The sequence below is a fragment of the Biomphalaria glabrata genome, chromosome 15 (assembly GCF_947242115.1).
Source record: "Biomphalaria glabrata chromosome 15, xgBioGlab47.1, whole genome shotgun sequence".
In the NCBI taxonomy this organism is placed as follows: Eukaryota; Metazoa; Mollusca; class Gastropoda; family Planorbidae; genus Biomphalaria; species Biomphalaria glabrata.
In genome coordinates, this window is record NC_074725.1 from 12,611,398 (window position 1) to 12,631,159 (window position 19,762).

Here is a 19,762-nt window from a genome sequence, read left to right on the forward strand (position 1 = left end):
GACAAGACTGCTTCCTTAACATGGCTCAAAGCAGGTCATCTCTACCCTGAAACAGAAGGCTTTGTTACAGCCATACAGCACAGAGTAATTAGGACAAAAAATACGAGAAGCATATCTTAAAACTCAATGTTGTCGACAAATGACGAAAATGTGGAAATGTGGGTGAGTCGATTTAACACATTATGGCAAGATGTCCAGCCCTATCAGAATCAGCCTACCTATATAGGTCGCCATAACCAAGTTGCAAAGTTAATACATCAACACTTGGCTTTGACACACTATTTGATCGGTAAGGACACTCCTCCTTATTATAAATACTCGCCACAAGAGGTTCTCGAGTCTACTGAACATCTGCTGTACTGGGATAGGTCTATTCTGACCGACAAAACGGTAGATTTCAATCGCCCTGATTTACTGCTCATCGGTAAAAAAGAAAAAAAAAACGCTACCATTATCGATATCGCTGTACCACTGTCTCATAATTTAAGAAAAACTGAGATAGAAAAACAAAGAAAATATGGGAACCTAGGCTTGGAGATTAAGCGTCAATGGAAATTATCCAAAATAACAATATACCCCATTGTTATAGGCCTATCAACCGAGGGGATAATAACAACTGACCTCACAGATACCTTCAAGGCCCTTAACATTCCTAGGAACATCCGCGTTGCCTGTCAGAGGGCGGTACTGCTGCAGACCTGCCACATCACCAGAAAAATCCTCAGTTGAAGCTGTTAAAGGGACTACGATGAATTGTGTTTCTCTTTAACGAAACTCGACCCTGGCAGCGCCAGAGAATGACTACTCGTTAGTTTCTGACATAATAATAATAATACATCTTATTATGATTTTAGACATGTCCAATTGATGATTTGATAAAAAAAAGTTTTCATAAATTACGAAAAGCAATAAATCTGCATTTTTTTTTGGGGGTTAAAAAAAAAAAAAGAAGGGGGATGCATGATCTCGCAGTTTTCTCTTCAAAATATATTTAATGTATCGTGTAGACTATTGTAGACGGTAAACAGTAGACCTATAATATCAGTAGAGGCCTTAGGGGGTGGCAAGTGGGGCAACTGCCCAGGGTCCCGCGCCTGAGGAGAGCCCCGCGATTGGAGATTCCCTAGCTGTCTCCGTCTATTTGGAAAACCATATCAGTTCGTATAAACTAGGATTTGTTAAACTTGGTAAAATTTTTTTGCAAGTGTTCCTTTGTAATTAATAGTTACTTTCTGACTCCGGCGGGTTTGGAAGAAATTATTAGTATCTAGTTTGTTACATTTTCTTTATGCAATGGTTTCTGAATCAGTATGCCCTACTTACGTTCACTAACATTAAATTAAAGGCAAAATTTTTCATGCAGAACAATTACAATAGGCCTACAGCATGTAATGTAGTCTAACGGCCTATAAGTACAGTAGCCTAGGCCTACTTATGTAAGTTACTGTATTAGTAACAAAAAATATGCGTTAGGGTGGACAAGTCCGTTGGCGTAATAAAATGAGTCTACTCTTATGGCTCAGGCCCCCGCCTATGACATTTAATGCTACATTTGACACCAGTAATTCAATAGTAACTAGCTTGGCAGCCTCCGCTTAATACCTATCACATGATTAGACAAAAAGATCTAAAAATAATTTGCTTGTTGATATGGATGACCCGCTTCTTTAGTTTCATAATACAAATGATCACGTGACAACGCAATCTCTTATCACTACTATTAAGTACTAGATCTATAACACTCTCGGAGTCTCGTGTGCTGCTGAGAATCTAGGAGCCTAATAAATAGGCTAGAACTAGAGATCTGTTCTAGATATTCTTCTCTAATAACAACCTGAGTAATATAGATCTAGTTAAAGTACGGTGAAGTTTGAGCTGCTATTGACGTAAGTTAATAAATCTAGATTAGTTTTAGTAGTAGAGATGATGATATTGATACTAGACTTTACTTACTTAACTTACTAGACTAGATTGTCACTAGATCTAGATGTTGTGTAAAATTCTATTCTAACTAACCATCATCATCATAACTTACATTTACTGATACTGATTTACATACAAACACTTAATTACCTTACAAAATTGTCAAAATCTAGAAAAACAAACGTCAAAACCTATTGAAATACTTAGACTCAGAAAGACACAAAGAATGAAAGATAGAGGCACATTTCTTATTCGTATTCATAGACATATGATAATGTAGAACGAATTCGTACAAGTGCTCCTTCTTCCCTAGTGAGGCTAGTGCCATAATTAGAAAATGGAATGGGTTGCCTGAATCAGGCAGGAAAATCAACAAAGGCCTACATGACTAGATTGACACTTAAAATGTGTAGGATGTAATTATTTTCTTTTTTTTTTAAAGTAATATATAAAAAAACATAAATGGCGTGTCCTGCACAGTTAGCCTGGTATAGAAAAGGAAAATGGCAGTGGTCCCTGTGCACACGGACAGTGTAGGAAAACACTGTTCTCATTCAGGCCAGTGAAAAGGAGCTCTTGTTCACTTTTGCTGGCCTGGAGTTCCAAGAGCCGAAGGCTCAACTCTACACTGACAGTTTCAAGAAGAAGAAAAGAATAGTTATAGTCTATATATAATTCTAAAGTCTAAATAAAGTAGAAACTCATTCTAGATATTTAATAATAAGATATACTATACTATGATTATCATATATAAGTATATAGATCTAGTCAAGCTACCCATTCTGCACACTTCTCTTTATCACTTTTGCCTTTTTGTCACGTTTGTCATGTCAGTTAAATTGTTTTCTTAGACTTAGTTTGGTTTTGTATGTGATACATGTGTGGACTCTGGCATATTTTGAATTTATTGTGAATGAGTGTGGTGAATACAGCATAATGCATGTCAATGATGTCAAAGTCCATATTAATGATTTAATGACAAATTATGAACTTGATGTTAATGTCTTTAATAGCTTGAGGGTTTTTCTGTTAAATATATTTAAAAACAAATCGCCCTTTTTTTAAAGTACCTGGCAAAAGAAATGTGCAACTAATAATGATGTAATAAGTTATGAGACTATCCTATAATATTATATTACCAATTGTTTCTTATTCAAGCAACTAACACTTCATATGGAAAATTATAAAGTTTCATTTTTTTTTTGTTTATAAATTACCAGTTGCTTTTGATGTTATAATATGCTATGACAGTGTTTCCCTACTATTTCCATAATGGAACACATTGTACATTCTGAGTATTTAGCGGAACACTTCCATTGGCTTATTTTTTAAATTATCTCACGTAGTGGCCTACTAGTTAAGTATTCCAGTATTTGTGTAATACTTGTTCAGGCCTCGCAGAACACTGTGGTTCTCCGAAACACAGTTTGGGAAACACTGTTCTATGGTATGAACTAAATTTTATAAGTAAGGTCGTAGTTGAATCTTTACCCATTATTTATCAATTATGAAATGCATGAACTTTAAAATTTGATGAAAATGTTGTTTTTTTTTCCAGAAAAATCAAAATGTGTCCCAGATTTTTACTGCCTGGAATAATTTTAGTGATTGCAAGCCAAACGCAAGCAGCTCCCCAGGAAGACTTCATTTCTGACTTGCCAGGTTTATCATGGAAACCAAATTTTAAACAATACTCTGGATATTTAAAAGGTTCTGGATCAAAAAAGCTGCACTACTGGTTGGTTTCATTCTGCACTACTCACACCTTTTTTTCTTATTCACACAGGTGATACTATTCTGTAATGATAAATACACTATAGACAATACAGGTCACTAAAAAAATGTTGATTTAACTGGTTCCAGAACAAATGTAGATCTATGAGGCAATCTTTTTGTTAGCTGTTTGGTTTGTTTGTTGTATTTTTTTTTTTGCTTGGAAAAATGTTCGTTTAAAAAAAAAGAAATGAAAACATTAATTAACATTGTTTAAATGAGTGTTGACAACTGATGACATCAGCTTCAGGTGTGAAACAATGGACTAAGTATATTCTTGTCATAATAAAAAAAAAAAAAAAACAGATCAGCTCATAAATTTTTTTTTCATCCTTCCTTTGACTTTTATTTTCATTATTTCACTCTCACTTATTGCTATTTTCAACTATATTATTAGGTTTGTAGAGTCTTCAGGCAACCCCAAAGTAGATCCTGTTGTTTTGTGGATGAATGGTGGTCCAGGTTGTAGCTCGTTGCATGGATTCCTTACTGAACATGGGCCTTTCAGGGTAAATAATTTTGTACTTAAATAAAAGTAAAGTTTCCCATTCAGACCTCGTAATCTATAGGGCTTTATAGATTGTAAGGTTTGAAAGAGGAACTTTACTAATTTTGTAACTACTTACTTATTTAAAACTTATTTCTGATAGAGCTGTTGATAAGTATGAAGATAATGGGATATTCTATAGTATTGCACCAAACAACTTCATGTGTTATTTTCTGACCTAAAGCTCCTTTATTCAAATGTTTATTTAGGAGTTCAGTGTGTAAAATTTATAAATAGATTTCAAAACATTTTAAAATTGATCCATCCAGCAGCTTAGCTACTTAACATTTTACACATGGTCACCATTGTCTTAACAAAATGACTATCTATATCTCAGAGACTTTAGCTTCACCTTTTGGGAGAGGTGCTCAAAAATTTCAATTGTGCACCTGTTTTATTTACTGACTGAAAATTTAATACTAAAGCATTCATTAAGAAATTTTATCACCATGGCTATTCTCAGGTTAATTCTGATGGATCAACACTGCAACCTTTTCCTTTTGCTTGGAATCAGGTATAAAAAAAGTTACTTTCAATTTTATACTTTAAAATATTTTTCCCCTAAAAAGCTTAAATGTGTATAGCTCTTATGTTGTTTTTTTTGTTTGTTTTTTTTACAATTTTCTCTTTTATTTCTCTTTTGTATACTTTTTATTGATTCATCATATTTTGTGATCTAGTTGGCAAGTATGATCTACTTGGAAGCACCTGCTGGCGTTGGCTTTTCTTATTCTGATGATAAGAACTACACCACTGATGACGATGAGGTTAAGTTTTTTTATTGTTCTTACAATATCATTTTTTTGTATCATTCCTAGCAATTTATTTTTTTGACCAGTGGTAAAATCTTTAAGATTGTTTGCTGGTGATATATGTCCAAGACTTTGGAACATAGGCTGGCAGTATTTCTACTGAGGTCAACATAATGTAATGTGCTGATAAGCAGTAGATTTTTATATTTCAATTTCCCAAGTTTGAATATTTTTAGAGACTGGGATTTTGATTTAAAAGCCTTAAGTCTTGATTCACTTGTCGACATCATTTATAGGTAAAGTAAAGGTGGCTAGACATTATTATGGTTATTGACACTTTCATTGCCTGTTTGCTTGTAGAACTTGTCAACCTCATTGGCCTTACATATAACACAGCAGTCTTAAGTAATAAATGTGTTTTTATGTTTCTTAGACCATGAAGCTCTTATGGTCAAACTAATTAGTTTTTATACAGATTAATGATTAACATACTTTGCTCATGACACTTTTTTGTTCCTTTGCAGGTATCAGAGAGTAATCACTTAGCATTGCAAGATTTCTTTCGGAAGTTTCCTGAATACTCTCAAAATGATTTTTACATCACTGGAGAAAGTTACGGTGGAATATATGTACCTACGTTGGTGTCAAGGGTTTTGGATGATCCAACCATTAATTTAAAAGTAAGTTGTTTCTTGTTGAGATATTTAAACCGCTTGATGGCTTTTACTTGAACAATTATCTTTAAAGGGCTATTTTTTATTGCTATTTTTTTGTCACTTTAAACTCTTTTGTTTGTAATTGTAGGGTTTTGCAGTTGGTAATGGATTATCTGATGATGAAATGAATGACAATTCTATTGTTTACTTTGCCTACTACCATGGTCTCTTGGGAGATGAGTATGTTTCATTGTTGAAAGTTATACATAGTGTAATGTTTGTCATTTGGTTTGGTTATTTTTTTTTACACAATATTTTATTATTATTTAAATTTCTTGGTAAACAAATTCCATAATCACCTATATAACATCAGCTAAATGCTAACAATTAAAAAATCTTTTAATATTTTTGCTGTTTTTTTCTTCTTGGAATATATACATTAAGATTTTTACCTAAGCTTGAAATGTACAATTTCATATGTGAATGTTCCAAATTAATTGACTAAAACTGTCAGACTTGCATTGACTATGTAATAATGTTAGTAAATATCTATTTTTATTGATTCTTCAATTGCACACACACAAAATAAGTTTGAACTGAAGACTATATTTTGTTTATGTTTCACTTGCACAGGGAATGGATAAATTTGTTGAAAGTTTGTTGTCCAGGAAAAGAATCAAGTCTAACTTGTAACTTTGTTGCTGGTATGAAAAATCCACAGTGTTCCTCAGAGGTTAGCTACTGTAAATATGTTTATTCAAGTCTAAAGTATGAGGTACAATCTAAAAGTTTTGAAAAAGTTGTTAGCATCTTTACACCTAACTCATGCATTACTGATTTATAAATCAATTCAAAGGTTATTTACCTAAGACTATTAAAGAAATTAGAAAGTGATAGATTGTTATTAGTTTTTTTTTTGTTTATTTTATTTTTTTTTAGCTGCAAGATGTACAAAACCTGGTTTGGCGGTCTGGTTTAAATGTCTATAATCTGTATGCTAACTGCCCAGGAGGAGCTAAAGACCTCACACTTCATTTTGATGAAGAGAGGGAAATGTTTGTTACCAGCAACTTTGGCTGGCCTTTTATGTTTTTAAAAAGCTCAATTTATGACATGAAACAGGTTTAGTTCTTTTATTTTATTTCTAATTTATATCTTGTTATGTAATCAAAACTTTAAGTTATGCATTCTAATCAGTCTTAAAATTGTTCAATGTATAAACTGTTCTTAAGAATTAAATGAAAAAGAATAAATAATCATTAGTAATTAAACAACATTATTTTTTAATTAATTTTTTTTTAAATGTTAAAAAGGTCTCTTAGAGATTGTGCTATTGCTAGACAAAACCCTAATATGTTTTATAGTGTCATTTCTAAAGAATTAATAGAAATGATGTATTTGTAGTCATTGGTGTAAAGTCCTTGAAGCTGTTTTGTTTGTTTGTATGACTCTAGAAACTGAAGACTTTACCAGCAAACAAATTAGTATCAACACCACCATGTACCAATGACACTAATGTCATCAAGTATTTGAACTCAGCATCTGTTAAAAAAGCTCTCCACATCTCTAAAGAGGCTGCAGACTGGGACATTTGCAGGTAAATGACTTCATCACAAGTAGCATGCGCCAGCAGTTTGTAATAACTACTAAATTTAAATGGTTGTGTTTTATGGCCTACTTTGAGTTGACCTAGATCCTCAAGTGGGCTTTAGATTATGTCAGTGAAGATCAAAACAGTTCTTATGACATGATATTACAAAAAATATGGCCTAATTATAATTAAGTCACACATGATCATGCCAGATAAAATAGTTGGTTTTGATAATGATCAAATGTATTTTCTTACCAACCAATGTAGAAAAAAGGCTTAAAATTATTTTTTTTTGTTGAAATAATAATTTACATTTTTAATTAAAATGGTAAAAAACATTTTAATGAAATCATTGTTTTTTTTTAAGGTTTTCAAACAATTATATTCATTAAATTTCACTTATGTTTTTACATCAGATTCAATATAAATTGCTCACCAAAAAATGAATGCTAGCTAAGAAAAATAAAGAGCATAGAATAAAATACAAGTTTCTATACTTTTTTACCTATTATTTTTAGATCTTATTAGCCAGTACATAATGAAAACAATAATCTATTGTATATCACAAAAATATGTGTATTTGTTATGTAAACCTTTTACTTTATTTTTAATTTTTAGCACTGTTGTTGGCAACAATTATAAGCAATTATATTCTACAGTAAAGCCTCAGTATCTGAAAGCAGTTAACAGAAAGGTTGGTCTCAATAATATTTCACTTCACTAACATAAATGAACTCTTTGTTTACAAAATGTCTATTCTTATGAACAATAATATATTTAAAATCATTTAATTCTTTCCTTTTTAGCTTCGCGTCCTTGTATATAATGGTGACATAGATATGGCTTGCAACTTTCTAGGCGATGAATGGTTTGTGGACTCCTTAAATTTAACTGTAAGTGCAGCAAACAATACTTTTTATAAAATTAGGCCTTTCATAAAAATAGTTTTATATTAGATTACATCTTTTTAGTACTTAGTTTAAAGTTAACCAGAGAGAAATTACGTTAGAAAAAATGTTTTTGAGTCCTAGAACAAAATGTTTATTGAATCCGAGAAAAAAAAATTTAGTCTTTCAAATTTGCATCTAATTTAGAACCCACAAGAACGAAAGAAATGGTATTACAAAGAAGCTGATGGTACAACACAAGTTGCAGGCTTTGTAAAAACATTTGATTTCCTGACCTTCGCAACTATTAGGGTAAGATTTTAATTATTGCTCCTTATACATGTTACTTAAAAGTACAGTTCCCATTTCAGACCTTGCAGTCTATAGGGCAGATGATGTAAAAGTCATATGTTTCTGTTGCCCATGGTTAATGAGGGTGTCAATGTGGCCAGCACAATTACCAACGGCCTTTACTTTTCCCCAAATGTCAGGTACCCAAAGAGCTGGGTGAACTCAGAGGTGCCCAAAGATCCCGAAATAAAAACTCCCAGTCTTCACCAAGATTAGAACCCCAGGGCCTTCGCCTTAGAAGTCAAGCACTTTACCACTAAGCCACTGCGCCTCCTACATGTTAATTAATGCTTCCATAAAAGTTTTCTTCACCCCAAACCTTCAGAGTTATGGGTCTTGTGTATAAATACAACATTAGGATTTCGTTTAGTAAAAGTAAATTCATCTATTCAGGGCAACTTTTGTTTTCATCACTAGGTAATAAGGGTGTCATATGGCTAAGTAGGGACTAATTTCTTACGCCTTCGCCAACAAATTTAGCTACCCATTAGAACTGGCTTGAGTTCTAAAAAACTTAACTGAAATTTCAAAGTCGTGTGGCAATAAGAACACACCCTTCTATACCTTTCCTTTAGTCTGTTGGACTGTTGCTGCACCACACAAGATCTGTTGACCATCTTTCTCCATTCCTTTCTTTTTTTCTTGTACTGTTCCCTGAAGGAAGGTCTTTGCGAGCCCTGAGGATCTTGTGATATGACCATAGAGTTTTAGTTAGTGTTTTCTGACAGTAGTTAGCAGGTCATCAAGTGGTCCAGTAGCTTTATTAAATAAAAGATCCTTTAAAAGAATGTTAGTAATAAAGCCACAGCAGCAACTTGAAAACACATTCTAAGAAATGACCATGGAAGATTGTTGTTAAGCATTTTTGGTTGAGACTTTTAAACAGACATAAAGAGAAACTTGAACTTGTGTTGTATTCATTGACAGGACATTAGTTCTAAGTTTTTCTGTGACATTAATTATCATAAAAATATTATTTCTTCAGGGAGCAGGACACATGGTACCAACAGACAAACCTAGACCAGCTTTGGAAATGTTCACGAACTTTATACAAAACAAACCTTTTAAATATGAACAGCAATGATGTTGACCAGTGTTGTTATGTGTATTTCAAACAGTTTGTTATGTGTCACAATACTGACTTTGATACAACGTCTTTTAATTATTATAATAGGATGCCTCCTGTTTTTTTGTGATAAATTGATACTTTTTTTCAAAATTAGATTTTTTACCAGTTGTGTTTAAATTTCTAACTTTGTCTTTGCTTGTATTAAACAAGTGCATTCTGTTATCTTTGTATCAAAGAGTAGAATGTAAAACAGAAGAGCTACATATCTAGATACCTGGCGATGTTGTACATAAGCTTCCTTGTGTAATCTTGTGTCTGAAACTGCCACCACTAGGATCAGTTTGTGTCAATAATGTTTCTTAAGAATCAATTGATTCTTATAACTGCTTAATATATTTTTCAGTATTTATATATTAAACTATACCAGAAAAATTGTATTTAGAGTTGTAATATATAAATATACTATAATCAATGCCTTAAGAGCTATACTCTGCTTATTCTGAAAAGTATGCCAAATATTTTGAGTGAAAAAATCTTTTTAGGACTCATATATTTCCCCCTCCCCACAGACAATACCTTCGCCATCCTTAGATGTGAAAAGTCTGTAGGTCAGAGCTTGTCTGCAGACATGCAAAATACTGTTTGCTTCTGACTTAAAGACAAAATTATTACCTTTGTATTTATTACAGTAATGTGCCTGTCTTATACTGAAACTATACTTGAATCAATTATTTGCATTTGGTAAATAAATCTATCAAGCCTAACATAACTTTTAGTTGTATCATATTCTGGTTTTCATTCATTCAAAGGTTGTTTCATTCACATGTTGCTAATTTAAAAAAAAGAATAAAAATAATAATAAAAGTAGTGTTTTAAGATTTTCATTTGCTTTGCAGCTTGACCTGCTTTTCATTTGCTTTGCAGCTTGACCTGCTGCTCAACTTTGTTCAGTTTTAGTTTTGGCATGGTGAAAAGTTGGGATCTTAGTAGAAATCCTTATGGTGGTATGTCTAACTGCTGAACTAGTAGGGTAGGGAAGTTTTGATAAGCTATGCTATTTTAAAAGTAAAGTTTCCCTTTAAGACATTGAGGTCTATAGGTCATCTGATTCTGTAGCCTATGGTTAACAAGGGTGTTATGTGGCCTTTACTTTTCCCCAGCTAATGTCAGGTACCCATTAGAGCTGGGTGAACTCAGAGGCGCTCAAAGATCCCGAAATTAAAAATTCCAGGATTCAAACCCGGGACCTCCAGTTCGGAAGCCAAGCACTTTACAGCTCAGCCACCGCGCCACCTAAAAAGCTCTTTAGTTCAATCAAAATGTGTTTCAAAGAATGGGAGGGTAAATGTTCAAAGCTGCTACTAAGACAAAATACCTAATAAAACATCTTTGATTTTCTCTTCAAAGATAATTGTAAGTGTTTAGTGAAAGGTTAAAGGCCACAAGACAACTATTAGTAGATGTGTCAGCACCAGAGATACTAAAGTAGTCCTATCTATTTTAATATTTATTAATATCTAAGCCAAAAAAAATATCCAAAATTAAAGTCATTATTCAAACAATTGCATGTACTTTCTAGACTTTGTTCAAATAGAACGCACTGCTTTAACTTGATCATGTTCAGTTGTCATATTTTTGTGACGTGTGATGTTCATAGTATTCATTTGGTTTTGTCTCTAAGTAAACATGAGATGGCAATTTAGTAACACACTTCAACAATTAACTATGAACAATGACCAATAACTACTGACCAACTCAAATATCTTGCATCATTTTCTTTAAACATCATCCCACAAAAAAATTTTCTAGATTAATTATTCTTGACCTTTCCTTCAAACTTTCTTTGGAATATTTTTGTTCCTACTGATTCTCCCATTTCTTTACAAAACATGTTCAAGGTCTTCCCAATGTTTTGCTGACCAACATCTACCCTTGACTTGAATTACTAACAGCTATGAGCAGTTCAGTGTGACATCAAGTGATCAAACATTGAACAAATTGAGAGCTTTCTTTCCTATCTACAAGTTTTAAAATGTATAACAAATGTCACTGAACCAGCCATCAGAGCATACACAACAATTCAGGTCTAGAGGAAAGTCTTGGAATAAAAGAATTATGCATGACTAAATGCATGACGCGTAGGACGTAATCATCTTCTTTTTTGTAGTAATGTCTGTATTATATAAGATAAGAAGATAAGAATTGAGGGCAATCAAAGCAACACCACACAAACTTAAGTCCACCAGGTCTCCACATAGTAGGAGACCAAAATAGAAGTACTGCGCTCTCTAGTTTGTACGTTTCAGTCCCTCACTATTATATGGGTATGACGAGTGTTACTGTTAGATTTCTTTAGTCACAAGTTACCTCAAACTTCCTTGAAGCACACAAAATAACACCTAAAATACTTTCATTGTTTCTTTGTCAACACCTTTGCAAATTTTCATAAATTTTGCCCTAAGAAATTCAGGCATATGAAAATGAAATAGGAACTGAAATTATTCAGTGAGCAACTCCTCCTAAAATTACAACTAATCTAAATTAAAAAAACAAACTAACTATATGGGAACATTCAAGACTTCCAAAAAATAATGTCATTTAAATTAAATTCACAGTTAATATTTTTAAAACAAAGTTTTTTAAGTTTCTCTAATTGAAATGGAAAAACTTTTTTTTTAATATTCACAAAATTTTTACAAAAAAAAAATTATTAAATTTACAAAAAAAAAAGTTAAATTTACAACACAATTTCTATTTTTGGTCCAACTTTTAATATTTTTTGTTTGTATTTATCAGCCATCAAATGCTATTCAGGCAACAGAACAGTGGGCTATCAAGTATTCGAGTCAGGAGAACTCTCCCCCAACTAACACAGAAGCAACCCACACATGAACCTCATGCTTCAAAAAAAAAAAAAAACATTAGCATCAAAACTTCACACAGGCAATAAATTTGTTAAAATGAGAACCTAAACAGCACATGAAACAAAACAAAAACAACTGTGTTAACACTTAGAGACAAAGCAAGACATCTAAAGACACAAAGCAGAACACACAAACAAATCAAAACTTTGTATCTATGTCAATGAATATATATATATACACATAAATAACATAGTCCTCTGTACATATGTTTTATTATGAATATGAGAAAATTGTTTTCAATTAATTGGCTTTGTATCAAAAGAAACAGTGTGACATGGTGAAATACAAATAAATAATGCCAGGGCCAGAATAACAGCCTGACAACTCAAGAGAAATCAAAGACACAGCGACTAATCACATGACATGGTCAACCTTAGCATTCAATTTGTTGCAATCACTGTTCTAGTCAGTGCTAGTTGTGCTCTGGTAACTACTCGCATTATGTTCAACACAAAAATGGAGGCAATAAATAAAATCTCACTCCTTACTTCATTTAGACCATAAATAGGCGCAGTGCCTATAACATAGATGAATCATTCTCGTCTCTTTATTTAAAAAAAAGAACTACTGACAAAATTAGTTACTTGTGCAACACATTGTCTGTGACTTTAGTCCATTCTGGAATGAATCACAATTGGGGGGAGGGGGAGGTCAAAAACACATACCTAATACTTATCAGTGAAATTAGTATTCAGGTTATTACGCTATGCTTTTTTTTTTTCTTTTTTTAAAGAAAAGTACCAGTGCAATCATCCCACTTCTTGTGTAAAACAACTCTCATCCAATGGATCATGATTCCGTCATCTAATTTCTTTTCTTACAACAATTTAACAACAAGAAATATTGACCAAAGGCCACAACTGTTTTTTTGTAACTTGGCTACATGGTATATCACATAGATGTAGGATACTCAAAAAACTTTTAATGTCAATAACACAAATAATGGTTGTCTTTCTCCTTCTAAGTTCTACTGAACAATCAATCTAAGTGACCAATCTAGTCAACAATCTGCCCCTACAATACTGAAACTCAGCAAACAAGAAACAAATGCCAAAGCTTCATCTCTGATCTTACAATTAAAAAATAAATTCTTTCAAGACATAGTGGTCCATGACATAGAGGCTTATAAAGTAAATGAACAGGAAACTTGTGTAGCCAACGCAAAGAGTTATCACATTTTATTTTCTTCGACGTCTACCTAGTCCCCACTTCAGAGGAGTCAAGTAAGTCAAAAAACTTAAATTGAAAAACCCCAGACCAGGATTTGAACTTAAGATCTTCAGTACACAAAGTCATGTGCTTTAATTACTAAGTCTCCATATCCCGTTAACAAACAAAAAAAAAAAAACAGGTGAAAAATTGAGACATGACAGCTTTTCCCAAATGTTTGAATAGAACAAATTAAAATGGTAGCACATCTCAACTTAGTCTGCCAGTCAGCTCTACTCTCCTGATGAGTTTTAGGCTCCTCTGAAACACATTGCTAACACTTATTTGTAAAGACAAGATTAAAATAAAAGGTGGGAGGGAGGGAGACAGCCAACTCAAGACTTTAAAGAGTGCCACTCTTACTTACGGCAAAGCAGCGTTAAGTCTAATAACAATAATGATGAAGTTCAAGCTGCCAAAACTTGAAAGAAAATATTTATTTAGACCTACTAGTGTGATGCAGAATATTTAAGCCCCACTTCTTCAAAAGAAAAAAGGTGATTGACATTGAGTGAATTAGGCAATATTTGTAGGACAAATGCTAACCCAACAGATCTTAGAATATACTCCACACATTACTTTGGTTAACGCAGACTTTCACAATTAACTCTGTATGGGATGAAGATAAAGAGAAAAATAAAAGTTTTTGATTCTTTCAATTTATTGATAAAAACATAATGTCAAGAAAAAAAACATGATCCAACTAGATGACAGTTATGAAATTTGACATCACAAAGTGGTGACTAATACACAAGTCAAGACTTACAGTCTTCACCTTTTATTGACTTTATTATTGAACATTTCTTCATGTTGACTAATTACCAAACATAAATGAGAACTTCAAGTCTCATTTAGATTCAATTGAAGCAAATAATAATGTGAAAAAAAAAAAACAGTGTAAGAGCCTAAACACAAATATTCATTACACTTTGTCAAAGTCAGCTTTCACAAATTTCAAGCACAGTTTGCGTTAACACATTCAGTAACGTTGAAATTAATAACTCGCAAAAAAAAAAAATATGCATTTATCATTACTATGGACAGCATCAGTCAAAACCATTTGTACAAATCTGTATACAAATATATCACGACTGCAACAACAGTGACACACCACAAGTCAGGATCCAAAGCAACAGAACAAACAAACATCTCCACCAGCAACTGGTTGCCACCCAATCCACAAAAAAGTTTTTTGTTGTGTCCATGGCAATGGTTGATTAATTAAAAAAAAAAAGTTTTGTAAAAAGAATAAAAGTTTTTACTGTAAATTATAAATAAATGTCACAGTTCAGCCTTCTACCTCGCCGGTTTCTTGATTATCACTGCACTGAGCTGGGACATGAGAGGGGGAAGGGGTAGGGGAGGATAGAGGGGTCTGGTTGGGCAAGCGCTGAGAGGACACTGGCTGTTTGATGTTGATGTTAACTTGGGCTGGTGGTGTAGACTGCCCGTAAATGTTACCAACGCCGTTCCCGCCAGACATAGGAGTAGGGTTCAAGGCTATATCATTAGCCATGTTCATAATCTGTTGTGGTGGTGTCACCCCTCTGTGCTGCTGCTGTGGGATGGATGAAGCTTGCACAGGAATCTGTGTGATCTGAGCAGGAGCAGACGACGATCCAGTTGGAGCCACCTGTGAAACAGGGTAATCCATGTGTGCCGACTGCACACCAACTCCAGGATAGCCTGGAGCCACACCATCTTCTGGTGGGTGAATTTCTTGATCATCTGCTATCTCAGTTTCTTCTTGTTCCTAAAATGAAAGTAGTAGAAAATGTTTTTCTTTGTATGATGGATGCAACAATAAGCAATTCTTCCTAAATGTGATAGCTTAGTAGAACTAAAGTTTCAAAGATCATAAATTCATTCCCAAAATCTTTTGACTATAAAAAGTGAACACAAATATGAATAGTGTTCAAACTATGAAAAAAAATGTTCTTACATCATCTGGACACAACTCAAAGGCTTTGGCCAATGTTAGCCTTGCACTCTGTGACCTTTCTAAGAAATACCTGCCAATGGAGATAGTAACAATTATACATTGTCCAAAACATTATGAGTAGGAAAAACAAAAACTTCTACAGGAAAAGGCAGAGGATGGGGTGTTTGAATAATTAAACAATATATTACCCATTGCTGGTTTCATTGGATTGAGCTGGCGGTGACCAGTTATTGTATGTCTGGTATTGTGTGTTTCCTGGATATGGCCTCTGTGGATCAGATGTTAAAAACAAACTTAAATAAATACATCTAATACTATTCAAAAGAGATCTGACTGGAGTCAGATGGATTCCAGTCAGATAGATGGATACAAAAGTTATAAAATTTAGTGGAGAAATGAATTCAAAGATGCAGTATATGTTTTTTAAATTCTTGGTCCTGACCACTCATAATCACTAATTCTCCCACTTGCTGTGGACGTTAAAATATGAAAATTGAACCTATTCTTACTTATCTGAAGCCTACGACAACTTAGCCATTTTCGGTCGAAACTGCAGTGGTTAAATTTACCGAAAATGAATTTTTATTCGCAATTAAAATTAACTATGTATAAGACAGCCAACATTTTAATGTCTTAAGTACAAAACAATAATACCTTCCACTTAAGCACTTATGAACACATTTTTGGTGCGTAACTTTCTTTCCAATTTGTTTTGTGTAGAACAATATAAAAATGGCTAGATCTAGATCTATAAGTAGTGCTCTAGGCTAAATGAAACATTTTTTTAAAGTCCTAAAAATAGTCACAGTGAATATAAGGCCCTATACAAAATCTTAGTATGTGTACAAGTTTTTTTTTGGACTGGGGGGGGGGGGGGGGGGGGGGAAGGTAAGGTGTATAATACGGTTTAGTAAAGATGGGGTATTCTAAATAAGATGTAGCCTCTAGATCCATGACTGACAAAATCAAATAAAATGGGTAAAGAGTGGACTAAGTTGTGAATAGAGCTATTATTGTCCTACTGGCTGTTCCACTGAATATACAAGGGTCATCAAGTGTAGTGTTGGGGGAGGAGCGTTTCTTTAAAAACAGCGTGTGAGTGTTTTGGGGGTATCATAATGCAGATAGATAAGAAGACTACAACTGAAGTGCTTACTCTATAATAAGGGTTTGTCGGCCGTTTTATTGAAGGTTGAAAGAGACAAAAATAAAGAATTTGAGGACTAGAAAATTGTGTCAGCTGTAGGGTAGCATAATTGTAATGCGGGCCAATTTATTGATGGATTTAGGTGTTCAAGGCTGTCAGGTATAGCTGCACACTTTTAGAATTCAAGGATATGCATTTCATTAGAATATACAATGGTCAAACTGATGGGCAAGTGTTATAATAAGAGGCACTTTGTCTGTAGGATGAAAGAGTCACAAAAAAAGTACATAGAATTTGAGGGCTAGAAAATTGGGTTGGGAATGGAGGTGCATTGTAATGCGGGCAGTTTTACTGAGGGGCTTAACAGTGTTCAGGGCATTATTAACATAGATACCAACTATTGAAACCATAGCATAACACGGGTATCAGCTAGTTTAGAATTACGTTTAATGGTTGGACAATTAATTTTTACATTAACATTTTGATATAACATTTGTAATATATTTGTAATTTTGTGCCTATACTTCAAGTTACAAAGTTTACAACTATGTTTTGAACACATGAACATAATGTACATAAAATGTTAGCTTCTACTTCACATTCACTGGTCTTAAAATTTTCCTTTCTACATGCTTTCTTCCTATATCTATATAATATATCTATATAATAAATAGCTCTTCTTATTGCTAATCAACATTTGACAAGTTGACTTTTTAAAATTATGTAACAATATTTGTAATAAAAAATCTAAAAACAAATAGACTAATCCATTGACTTCTGTTATATGTCTGGCTAATGATAGCCCAATAAGTAAAGGTAGCAGGAAAACTCTTACCCTTTCCATTTCATCATTCAGCCAATCTATGGCCCAAGTCCATTTTCTTTTAATATCACCATTTGTTTGAAGCATCGCAGCAGCTGGGGCACAGCTGAATATGAGACAAAACAGACAACAAACACAGTCAACTGGTACCATTAATAACATTAATATATGATATATTTAATAGATATAATCTGTGAGAGCAGCAACAAACATTTAAATACACTTCTGCTAGAAGACCGTCTGAGCCAGGCGTTTTGTCTTTTGAGCTTCACGATTGCCGTTTCAACCTCAACAAGACTTAGATATTCGTTGAGTTCCATTTTCACTGTTTCTTGTGGGATACATTTGGCAGATCAAGGATCACTGACAGATGGGGTAGATGGTTACACTCTACTGGTCTGGGAGAGGAAAACAGGCAATCTGGAGAAGGCTTAATGATAAAGCAAAATATTGCCAACAATCTGTAGGATATACCTGTTGGTATAAAATGAAGTTTGCATAGTCTTGTGAAACACTGCACTCAACCTTAACCTTCGGAATCAAAGACATTGCCATTTATTATTATATCTAGTGTAATCTGACATTTTCAAGTGATCATGTGTACGGGATCAAGTTTGGAATAATATAGACACAGGGAGAGAGAGAAAGGAATTACTTAAAAAGGTTAAATCTCAATGTGGAACTCACTGTGTGAAAAGTGACACCATCAGCTTGATACACTGGTAGGCCCTCTTCTGATAGTGGTTCTTGGATCTTTGAATGGTATCAAAAAGACCATCACGATCATCTGGGATGCCTTTTAGTGCATTGTGAATCCTGTGTGTCTGCCAGGAGTCCTCCAGTAATAACATCTGCAGCAACAGGTCCATGTAGGGCCGTAGTTCATATGTATAGGAATAGGCCACCTAGTGGGGGAAAAAAAAAAGGATTCTAAATAAATACTTTTAGGAAACAATTTAGATATATATATTCCAGTAACCTTTGTGCATGCAAATGAAAATCAAGTTAATAATATTTAGACAGTAAAATTATTTTTTTCAGTTTGTCAACTAAGCTAAACTTATCCTTACCTGCCAGAGCAATTCACTCAATACTAATGAAGAGAAATGTGGATTTTCCCAAGAACAATACTGAAAAGTTATTTAGAAAAAAAATATTAGTATCTTGTATTTCAAGATAGATATGTAAAGCATTGCATTTAGTCTAAAGATAGAGCATGTGCCATTAATATTTAAAAACATTCAATAAAAAACATTGGCATCTAATCTTTACCTTCAACAACTTGGCTGTTTCATCTACAGAATTCGCCTCCTCAATGATCTTCTTAACATAAACACTGCGACCATAAAGAATCTCAGCTACTGGATGCTGGATGGGCATTAAAGGCTTCGGACACAGTGGGTCACCATGAGGATTTGGGAGCGGTGGCTGGTTCTAAAACCAAATATTGAATACAATTTTAAACACATCTCATAGATAATATTTCTGATTCATAGGCTACACCCAGAATTTCAACCTGATTGTGGCTAATAGCCCTCCCTCCATGCTATAGTTTTTATTTGACAATTCTATTTTCAAGCTATGGGTCTAGTAAAGCTATACTCCAAGAAATGGAAAGCAAAACAAAAATCCTTTTCCATTTTTTACAGATTTCTTTCATATAAAATTGAGGGGAAGGCAGGGCAGAACAAGCCCAAGTTAACATAACCAATTCAGTATAAACAGCAGCTAAAAGTATTCCTATTTAATGAAATGAAACACTATAAGCCTGGGGAGTAAACTTACAGCAATAGATGATTGACATCGCTGGGACACGTCACAGCAACGGACCAGTTGAGACACAACAGAATACAATTTGCTCAGCTCAGCATACTGATATTTTATGGGTGGGCCAGGACCTTCATCTAGGGCCACCAGCATGAACTGATGGGGCACACGTAACTTCAACAACTGCAGTTTCTGTAAACCAAGAACACAAGAACAGACATAAACAATGAACAGCTTTATTATAGTGTGAGTAATGCACAGTTTGTATTCATTTCCAGACTTATCATAACTTTTTTTGTTTTTCGAGCATCTTTTTTCCATTTGAATGTATATTTTATGATATTCAAATATATCATTCTTGATCTAATGTCCTGATTTTTTTTTGACTCCTTTAATAAATA

General features: G+C 33.6%; 2 protein-coding genes across 7 annotated transcripts in view; one reads left to right on the forward strand and one right to left on the reverse strand.

The window, feature by feature from the left end:
• The first annotated feature begins 1,724 nt into the window (after window positions 1–1,724).
• Window positions 1,725–10,413, forward strand: LOC106055601 (lysosomal protective protein-like). Its single transcript, XM_013211920.2, has 14 exons — window positions 1,725–1,886; window positions 3,482–3,661; window positions 4,094–4,205; window positions 4,707–4,757; window positions 4,924–5,010; window positions 5,520–5,675; window positions 5,800–5,891; window positions 6,285–6,384; window positions 6,591–6,773; window positions 7,106–7,248; window positions 7,861–7,936; window positions 8,049–8,135; window positions 8,337–8,441; window positions 9,466–10,413. The coding sequence occupies exons 2-14, from the start codon at window positions 3,492–3,494 to the stop codon at window positions 9,562–9,564; spliced, it is 1,461 nt and encodes a 486-aa protein (XP_013067374.2). The 5' UTR covers window positions 1,725–1,886; window positions 3,482–3,491; the 3' UTR covers window positions 9,565–10,413.
• A 1,884-nt stretch (window positions 10,414–12,297) lies between these two features.
• LOC106055600 (probable ubiquitin carboxyl-terminal hydrolase FAF-X) overlaps window positions 12,298–19,762 on the reverse strand; it is a 35,708-nt gene continuing 28,243 nt past the window's right edge. For all 6 annotated transcript variants that reach the window (XM_056013224.1, XM_013211919.2, XM_056013223.1 and 3 more), the window contains 8 exons: window positions 19,380–19,553; window positions 18,867–19,028; window positions 18,665–18,724; window positions 18,282–18,499; window positions 17,607–17,700; window positions 15,813–15,892; window positions 15,625–15,694; window positions 12,298–15,435 (listed from right to left, as the gene is read on the reverse strand). In XM_056013224.1, the coding sequence (XP_055869199.1) occupies window positions 14,971–15,435; window positions 15,625–15,694; window positions 15,813–15,892; window positions 17,607–17,700; window positions 18,282–18,499; window positions 18,665–18,724; window positions 18,867–19,028; window positions 19,380–19,553 (1,323 nt within the window). In that variant the 3' untranslated portion in view covers window positions 12,298–14,970. The remainder of the gene's footprint in view (window positions 15,436–15,624; window positions 15,695–15,812; window positions 15,893–17,606; window positions 17,701–18,281; window positions 18,500–18,664; window positions 18,725–18,866; window positions 19,029–19,379; window positions 19,554–19,762) is intronic.